Genomic DNA, 9,195 nt, shown 5'->3' with positions numbered 1-9,195 from the left:
CACGTCGCCTACAGGTCGCCTACATCCAAGTCAAGGCCTCGCCTCACGAGCTGCACCGCGGACGCGCCCTCCCTCGCGCGCACGCCTCCGCCGGCGCCCTTCTCGACGAGCCCGAGGCGAGCCAAGAGGTCCGCGACGTCGATGCCGCCACTTGGAATGCCGTACATCGCTTTCTCGTCGGACCCGCCCGCCACGGCGCCAGTCCTGCAACGGGGTGAGGGGGAGGATTCAAGGAGGAGAGCCGAGCGAGGTGGGGAGGCACACATCCTCCCTTGGGTTGCCTGTTTTCTTTATTTCAGACACACACACACACACCTCACACACACACACACACACACACACACACACACACACACACACACACACACACACACACACACACACACACACACACACACACACACACACACACACACCACCCCAGACGCAGAAAGCCTGAGGAGCCGTGCAGCGCCTAGATGCTAGATATACGCCCTCCGAGCCGGGCGGGGTCTGCCCGTCGGGTTGTCGCCCTATCTCTCCAGGAGATGTCTGCTCTATTTATACTGTTACGGGACAGAGAAAGAATTGTGCCGTATCAAAGTCTGTGGCCTGTGCAGGTGTGAACAGCAGCTCCTGACCACGGCGCCGCAGCCCGCAGGCGCCTGTTGAAGGTCCAGGTGATAGCCCTGGATAGTCAATGCATACGCCTAGTTTGGCCTCAGATCGCCCGACCGCGTCCCGGTGCTCTGTGGTCGGCGATTTGTGGCGCGCGGGCCCTCCGGAGGCCGAGGATGGCCGTGGCGGACCACGAGCTCTAGGAGGTAAAGTGTCAGTGAGTATATTGTAGAAACTGACCATGTGCACAATATCTCCCAGTCTAGCTAAGCCAGAGCGCAGAGGGGAGGCGATGCCAGGCCCGGGGCCGTACAGCAGCTCAATAGTAGGTCAATAGTGCTTCGCCGGCGTGCGTCCCGGAAGCGGTCCGTGGGAGGAAACAACGCCGACGGCGCTCTGATTCGACTTGGAGCACTTGGAGTGCAGTGTCCAGTGATCAACCGCACATCGACTTTTAACTTCAAACAAAGACATTGGCACGCGCCGCTGCGCGGCGCGTGCCACTGTCAAGAGCGGATCCATCAGTTAGTTGTGTTCACGCCGGCATCGAGAGAGAGAGATTTTAGAAAACCACAAAGGTCCTTATCAGCTGGTCGGCCGCCATTCGTGGCCTCCCGGTCTGCTGCGGCGGCGCGGCCGGTCGAGGCCGGGCTCGGCCCGGCCCGCGACGGCTGGCCGCCGACGAGCGCGCTCGCGCTGCTCGTCAAAATGGCGGCGGTGGCGATTGCGGCGACGGTCGTGTTCAGTCGTACAGCGCTCAGGCGTCTGTCATCTGTCGTCTGTTGTCGCATTTCGCGCACACGCGCGCCGCGCGACCCGCGTCGCTCCGCGAGGGCATGAGCCTTCCGCGATATTCGATCCCGCAGCCAAAAGCTGCTCGCTCGAACCGCGGCCGGCTCTACCATCGCGGCCGCAGCTGTTGAGCTCTCCAGAAGACTGGTGCCTCATATGCTGCCTCCCTGCGGATGCTGCCGGCGAGCCTGGCGGTCCGCTGTACTACAAGGAAGTGCTGACTCGATTCTACCTCGAATTCTTCTACCCCCACGACTCGGAACGCGAATGTGACAGGACCATCGGGTCCTTCAGCCACCAAAGTGAGATCACCCGAGAGCAGCGGAGCCTGCCTCTGGCCTCGCCTCCTTCAGGCATTCGTGGCATCCTATGGGTCGTCCAGAGTATCGACCTCTGGCTTGTCAGCCAGCCCCACTTTGAGGGCGCCATGAAGTACAGCGATCGCCACCTCGCTGGCCTCTCCGCAGGCCCCCCCGACCGCGTCGAACTCATCGGCGCGGGCTCTCTCGGCTACGGGACCGGCCCCAGCTTCGGCTGAGGGCTGACAAGCTGCCGAGCCCAAATCACTGTGGGAGTCGTGATTTCTTCTCCGGCATCGTGTCCTCTCTCTCCGACAACCTGCACAGATTTAGGCCGCGAAGTACTTGGAGCAGAAAGAAAGAAAGAAAGCAACAAGCCAAGTACTTGGAGCAAAGAAAGAAAGAAAGAAAACAGACAACCCAAGGGAGGGATGGGAGGACGTAAAAAAAGAAAGAAAACAGATCTTAGCTCCCCGGCCCTGGATGTGCGGTTACTGACTGCACTCCAAGTGCTCCAAGACAACCCAAACGAGGGATACTCGTAGGGGAGGAGGACAGGGTCCACACCTGCACGAGCAGGATTTTGGAAGGACGATCAGGGGGACAGGTGGGCTCTCCTGCTCCTGACAAGGGACACGACAGGCTCGCAGCGCGGTGCACGGTGGAATCCCAACTCCACTGGCGGTCTCATCTCAGTCTAGCGACCTTCCTCCGGCTTCTCACCGGCAGTCTCTCACTACCACGCACGGGCACACTGACACAGCTCACAGGTTGGCCCTGACACCATATTCTCGAATATCTTTGAGAATATAGAGGGTCCCGCGCACTTTCGTATTCGAGAATATTCTCGAGAACCTAGATGCCCCGGCCGGCTTTTTTCTCAAGAATATACGAGCTTTCTTCAGCCCTTGACCTTGATTGACCTCGAGTCTCAAGATATTCTTGAATATTCTCGACGTTACAATCGCGGCGTCTAGAACGGTCTCCAAGTGCGGTCTTGACTAGAGCTTCTCGGAACAGCTCTTTTGCACCTCAACAGTAGGTTTTGGGTCGACGCAGACGGAAAATTTTAAGTTTCGGACGTTCCTCGGCGGTTTGGGAGCACAAAACCTCTACTTTAGAGCGGTTTTTGGCCTCCGTCGACCTGCCGCGTGGTAAAAATATTCTCAATATTCGAGAATATTCTCGAGAATATAGAGGGTCTGGGGAGAATATCAGCAAAAGAATATAGATAGTACTTGGCGAGAAAAACGTGTAAAGCCCCAAATCACAGGGGTGGCAGGGGCGGCGGCATGAGTCTCCCACATACTATGCGGGCCTCACTAGAGGTGCGGCCTGCGCGTGTCCTCGCCCTTGGGAAGGTCTTGAGGGGGGAGGGGAAGCAGCTGTGTGTCTGTGCATGGCAGGATGAGCGCGAATACTTTTGACGTCGAGCATTACCATGCGCCCCAGCCCGTGGCTGACGCTGGCAGCCCTCACCTCCTGCGCAGCTCTCTCGCTCTCGCCCTCGTGCGCGCTGCCTCGCAGGCCGGCGGTCTCGCGCTCGCCGCCGCCCGGCATGATCAACAAGAAGCAGGCGGAGCTGGCCGCCATGCTCGAGCGGGCGCGAGCGGCACGCGAGGGCGGGCTCAGCGAGGCGACCGCCCCGCCGCCACCGCCCAAGCGGCCAAAGCCCCCACCCGCGGCAAAAAAAACGGCCGTCACCCGGGACGACATCTTTGCCGCCTTCAAGCGGTCGAATCAGCCGTCCACAAAGCCCGCGCGGCCGTCGGCGCCCAAGGCACACCCGCGGCCGGCGGCGCCGAGCGGCCCATCCCTCGAGGAGGAGTACGCCGCCTTCGACGCCATGGTTGCCGGATCGCGCACAGGCCGGCAGGGCCGGGCGCTGTCATCGGAGCTCCTCACCTCGGGTGAGCCGCTGCCCACGCCAGCCAAGCTGTCTGCGCTGGCTGGCCACCCCACGTCCTTCGACTCGCTCGCCGCGCTCGCCGCCGGCCGCTCCTACCTCGTCCTCCTCGCCTCGTCCGAGCCCATCATGTCCAACGCCCTCCGCTCGGACCTCGTCGCGTTTGCGTCTCGCTTCCCCGGCGCGAGGCTCGACGCGGCGGTGGCGGCCGTTTCGCGCGTCGCGCCGGCAACCTACCGCAAGCTCGAGCGCAAGGGCGGCGTCTCCTTCCCGCTTCTCAGCGACCCGGACTCGGCCTGGCTCTCGCAGCTCAACGTCGACCGGAACGGAGGCCCGTGCGGCTACCTCCTCGACGTGGCGCGCGGCGGCGTGCTGCTCGCCTCCTTTGGGCCAGCCGACCCGGCGCCGCTGCTCGACCGGGTCACCGCCGCGGTCGAGGCGCGGGCAAAGGGATCCGCCTCACCCACCGACGCGGCAGCTCCGGCACCGCCCGCCCCAAGCACCGCCGCCGAGGCGGAGGCGGCGCGCAGCGAGAGGCGCGCGGCGGAGCTGTTTGGCGCGCTGCCCACCGCGGCTCCGCCGCCGCCGTCGGCGGGTCCGGCGGATGCGGGTGCGGATCTCGAGGCGCTCCGGCGCGAGAACGAGGAGCTCAAGGCGCTGCAGGCCCTGCAGCGGGAGAACGAGCAGCTCAAGGCGGCGCTGGAGGCGTCGCGCGCCGACGAGGCGGCGGCGGCGCAGAGGGAGGAGGCGGCGGCGGCGGCGCAACAGAGGGAGGCGGCGGCGGCGGCGCAGAAGGCGGCCGACGACGCCGCGAACGCCAAGGCGGCAATGGCACTCGCCGAGGCGAAGGCGCGCGCCGCGCCCAAGCAGAAGATGCCGAAGCAGAAGAAGCAGGCAAAGAAGGCGGGCGGCCCGGCAGACTCGAGGCCGCGTGCGGCCGATGACACGAGGCCCCGCGCGGGCGCAGCCGGCGCTGACGCGGCTGGCGCTGACGCGACCCTCCGAAAGCAGCTGGAGGCGGCGGAGACGGCGCGGCGGGCAGCCGAGGCGCGCGCAGAGGAGGAGCGGGCGGCGGCCGCTTCCGCCGTGGCGGCGGCCGACGCGGCGGCGGCAGCAGCCCGCGAGGCGGCAGCGCTGGCGGCGTCGGAGGCGGCGGCACGCGCGCAGGCTGAGGCGGCGGCGGAAGCGGCCGCTCAGGAGGTCGCCGCACAGGCGGCCGCCGCCGCAGCGGTGGGTGGGAGCGAGGAGGAGGCGGGGGAGGAGGAGGAGAGCGGAGGAAGGCGAGGCGCTCCGCACGCAGGGGACGCGCTGCCCGGCCTCGACCTGACCGGGCTTAGCCTCGTGGGCGGCGGCGATTCGCAGGCCGCCCCGCGCGACCTGCTCGAGGCCGCGGCGGGCAGGAGCGCCGTCCTCTTCCTGTGCGGCGCGGCGGACTCGAAGGGGACGCTGCCGCAGGCGGCGCGGCTGTGGGACAGCCGGCTGGGCGGGCTAGCCGCCGAGGCGAACGCGAGCCTGGCCTCCGTCTCGGTCGGCGAGGCGGCCGCCATCTACGTCGCGGCTCTGCGCGCCGCGGCGGCCGCCGCTCCGAGCTCGGCGGTGCTCAGCGACGCGGGAGGAGGCTTGCTTCGCTCGCTCGGGGTGCCGGAGCTGCGGCCGGGTAGCCTCTACGTCTTTCTGCTCTCGGCGACGGAGCCGGGCCGGCTCCTCGGCTCGTTCGGCGCCACCGAGGCGGAGCGCGCGTGCGAGACGGCGCGCGAGATGCTGCGGCGGCGAAAGGCGCAGCTGGCGGCAGAGAGGCGTGCCGTGGAGGAGGCCGCTGCCGCCGAGGAGGCCGCCGCAGCCGCGGCCGCCGAGTCGGCTGCGTCGCTTGTGACGCCCACGTTTGTGCCAAGGATTGCGTCGGAGGACGACGCCGCCGCGTGGGAGTCGCTCGTCGGGGTGGGCGGCTCTGGCGGCGGTCGGGCAGGCGCCTCGAAGGGGGCGGTCGCACTTCGCCGGGGCCCGCGCCCGCGGGTGTCGGAGAGGCGCCCCGGGAGCAGCAGCCGCGAGGGGGTGCGCGAGGGGGGATCCGCCACCGCTGCCGGCCCGCCGGCGGACCGCTCGCGGACGCCGTACAAGATGGTGTACTTGCCTGGCGTCCTCGCGCTGATTGGCATGCTGAGGGCGAGCGACGGCGTGGTCGCCGTCACCACGTCGCGAGTGCGTTCGCTCGAGTACACGCCGGCTGCCAGCGTCGAGGAGGGGGCGCCACTGACAGTGGCCTTTGCCGGCTTTGGACGCCGCTCCTCCGTCCGGCTGCTCGCGCGCGGAGGCACCGGCTGGCGCGACAAGACCCAGCAGCTATTCATTGAGACGCGGCGCGACATGCCGCTCTCCGCGCTCCGCGAGGTGTTGCGCGGGCTCGCCTCGGCGCGCGGGTTTGAGCTCGTCTTTGCGAGCAGCATCTGCGCCTCGGACGGGGCAGGGTCGACCCGCGCCGGCGCAGACGCGGCTGCCGAGGAGCAGGCCGCGGCCGTTCGACGGTTGGAGGCCGCCGGCGCCACCGATGGCAACACCGATGATGCGGCTTGGCTGTGGGAGGACGACGGGCTGTAGCTTTCTCGACAGCTCGTTACGGTTACGCGCGACGGCTGCTAGAGTGTGCGGCTCTAGTCTAGCTAGTACCGAGAGAGGCATGTGGGCATGTGTCACACGCAGCACACACACATGGGCTGGTGTCCGAATAAGGGGTAGAAGCTCTTTCACACACACAGCCCAGGCTGAATTTTGACATTTGGGATTTGGGCAGCACCTCGCCGTCTTTTTACCCATCTCCTATAGTAGAGGTGTCCGTTTTATTTACATGTATTTATTTATAGCACCTCGCCGTCCACCGCTCTCTGGAGGGCGCTCTCTAGTTAGCGCATGCACAAGCCACAACGAGACAGGTTGTGCCGCAGAGTTGGAGCAATGGAGATGCTCGGAGCGAATAATAGCCTCACGTCTCGATCAACTATCACCCACCGGCCGGATAAGCGTGGCCGCCGCCGTCTGCGGCCCCGCCGCCGCGACGCGCAGCGCCTCCCTCCGCTCGAGCTCCTTGCGCAGCTCGAAGCGCAGCGCCTCGGACACCACCCGCCGCTCGGGCTCTCCGAGGCTGCGCCACCAGCTGGCGAGGAAGGACGCCTTGCGCTGCGCGTGGCGGGCGCACCGCCGCTCCGCCGCGGGCAGCGCCGCGCCGGCGCACGCGCACGCACGGAGCAGCTCGTCCAGCCCGGCGAGCGCCATCGCCGCCCGCCCTCCCGCCGGGTCTCCGAGCAGCGTCTCTGCGTCGGCGACGGCACGCGCGCCAAAGGCGGGGGAGGTGGCGACGGCGGGGTCGTCAGCGGAGAGGGCGAGCCGGAGCAGCGCCTCGCTGGCGGTCGGGTGCACGCCCGGCACGCTGCCCGAGAGAGTGGCGCACAGCGCGAGCAGCGCCGCGCCGGCAGAGAGCGGGTCGTCCTCTGGCGCGCCGCAGTGCAGCCGGTAGACGTAAGCGTAGCCGACGAGCTGCTCGAGCAGCGAGTAGCGCAGCCCGGCGGGCACGGCGCGGCTCGTCAGCGAGCGCAGCGGCGGGATCGTCGCCGGCAGCGGCGGAGCCCCCTCGAGGAAGGGTGCGGCGGGCCCCGCGCCTGTCGTGGCCCCTGCCCTCGCCTCCGCCTCCGCCTTGCTCCCCGCCCCAGCTTCCACCAGCGCCCCCGCCGCGGCCGCGTCCACGGGCGCCTCGGCGGCGGCCTCGTCCGTCACATCCACCACCCTCGGCGCCGGGGCGGCGACGCACCAACCGCCCGCCACGGACCCGACGACAGCAGCCGGAGGGACACGCTCCCACCATGCCGGGGCCGCCTGCAGCCGCGCCGCGAGCGAGCCGTCTGCAACGAGCCGGCGGAAGGTGGCGCGGCCCGCCTCGCTCAGCAGGCTCGCCTCGTCGAGCAGCGGCCCTCCGGCGGGGTCGCCCTCGCCCTCGCCCTCGCCCTGCAGGCTCGCGGCCGAAAGCAGCTGCACCAGCGCCATCCGCGCCGGCTCGTCCAGCTCGCCCTCCTCGTCGCCGCTCGCAACCGCGTCGAGGCCGTCATCCTCGCTCCCCTCGCCGTCATCCGGTATGCCGCCACCGCCGCCACCGCCAAGAGCCCGCCCATCGCCGTACTCGCCCTCAAAGCGGCGGAGCGTCTGCAGCATCTCCGAGCGCTGCTCGGGCGTGGCCCGGGTCTCTCGCAGCACGCGGGTGGCCTCCTCCTCGTAGAATCCCTCGGCACAGCCTATCGCCAACAGAGCGTGAGCGGACAGCGGCAGCATGCTCGCCGGGAGTGCTGCGCGCACCCTCAGAGTGGCTGCGGTAGCAGGCGAGGCAGCAGTACGCGACAGCGCAGCGCGGGCACTTGTACTTGGCGTACTGGCGCGTGCACACCCCGCAGACGCGACTCGAGGTCTCGAAGAGGCCAGGCATCCTGAACGTGGGGGGCTCACGCAAAAGAATTTTCGCTTACCAATGGGCACGGGACCGGCGCGCACTCCTCTCCTTAAAATCCCTGTGTGGTGGCGGCGTGCCGTCCTCCCATCCCTCCCTTGGGTTGTCTGTTTTCTTTCTTTCTTTTCTTTTACCGGCGCGCACTAAAGAATTCTCGCGTTTTTCCCTTCGGTCTTTTGTTTCTTTTTCCCTGTTTTCTAATCTCCACATCCGATCGGCCATCCCAAGAACTACCTTGGGGGGGGGGGGCGAGAGGTGTACTGACTACTGTTAAAAAAAGTAACAATACAGGGTTCGCGAGGGGGGTCGCCGAGGCGCCGAGGGCGCGCGGGGAAGCTCGCAGGGCGTTGGGGTAGCTATGCCTCACGTGCAGCGCCGAGAGAGAGAGAGAGAATTCTTGATACGAAACCACGACGACACACACCAGTCGACTCGCATCGGTTGCCTCCATGAACGGCGGAGCTATTCTCGCGCCCACACCACACCTGGCTCCAACGTGGACACATAGCGGGTCAGCAAGCCCTAAAACGGCGGGAGGGGTAGGGCTTATCGGAAGAGCTAGAGGGCTCAGCCACCCCTCCACCCCCTCCACCCTGCACCCCTCCACCCTCCCGGAGCGAGAGAGGTCCGTCCTCGAGCCCTCCCACTTCCACCCCTCCGACCGGAGGGCTCGCCAGCCCACAGGGCTGGAGGGGTCCCCGTCGGATCGGCGTCGGGAGGGCTCCACAGGGCTAACCCCCTCCCCGGACGCCGGGTGGGCTCGGAGGGACGGTCGGACAAGGGAGGATCTTCGTGGCGGTAGGGCTCGAGAGGGGTCGGAAGGGCCCTCCGGGAGGGGTCGCAAAAAGATAAAAAAAACGATGTCGCGGCTTATGTTCTTCTGCCCCCCAAGAGGGCTCGGAGGGCTCGGAGGGCTCGGAGGGCTCGGAGGGCTGGAGGGCTGGAGGGCTCCATCATGCCCTCCCCTGGCTCCACCAATCACCCCCCCCGCAAGTACGGAGTCACCGCGCTGCCCCCTAAGCCTCCGCCTCCCCACACCCTCCTCCAGTGTCGCTCTCACACCCCCATCCTCGCACTTCCCCCAGCCGCTACCCGACCTCACCACCCCCGCCTCC

General features: G+C 67.4%; 3 protein-coding genes across 3 annotated transcripts; 2 read left to right on the top strand and 1 right to left on the bottom strand.

The window, feature by feature from the left end:
* Window positions 1-1,188: 1,188 nt before the first annotated feature.
* Window positions 1,189-1,658, top strand: EMIHUDRAFT_355809 (hypothetical protein; the record flags this gene model as incomplete). Its single annotated transcript, XM_005770264.1, has 2 exons — window positions 1,189-1,345; window positions 1,431-1,658. Coding segments are annotated over 2 exons (385 nt in total), but the record flags the coding sequence as incomplete, so codon positions are not given.
* A 1,469-nt stretch (window positions 1,659-3,127) lies between these two features.
* EMIHUDRAFT_464174 (hypothetical protein) lies at window positions 3,128-6,189 on the top strand (the record flags this gene model as incomplete). Its single annotated transcript, XM_005770263.1, has 1 exon — window positions 3,128-6,189. A coding segment is annotated over one exon (3,062 nt), but the record flags the coding sequence as incomplete, so codon positions are not given.
* A 393-nt stretch (window positions 6,190-6,582) lies between these two features.
* On the bottom strand, window positions 6,583-8,059 carry EMIHUDRAFT_209923 (hypothetical protein; the record flags this gene model as incomplete). Its single annotated transcript, XM_005770262.1, has 4 exons — window positions 6,583-6,730; window positions 6,827-7,215; window positions 7,330-7,871; window positions 7,933-8,059. 4 exons carry the CDS (start codon window positions 8,057-8,059, stop codon window positions 6,583-6,585), a joined length of 1,206 nt encoding a protein of 401 aa, XP_005770319.1.
* Between the last annotated feature and the right edge of the window lie 1,136 nt (window positions 8,060-9,195).

The sequence above is a fragment of the Emiliania huxleyi genome (assembly GCF_000372725.1).
Source record: "Emiliania huxleyi CCMP1516 unplaced genomic scaffold EMIHUscaffold_40, whole genome shotgun sequence".
Lineage (NCBI taxonomy): Eukaryota > Haptophyta > Isochrysidales > Noelaerhabdaceae > Emiliania > Emiliania huxleyi.
Note: the sequence above shows the minus strand (reverse complement) of the source record. Positions and strands in the feature narration are given on the sequence as shown.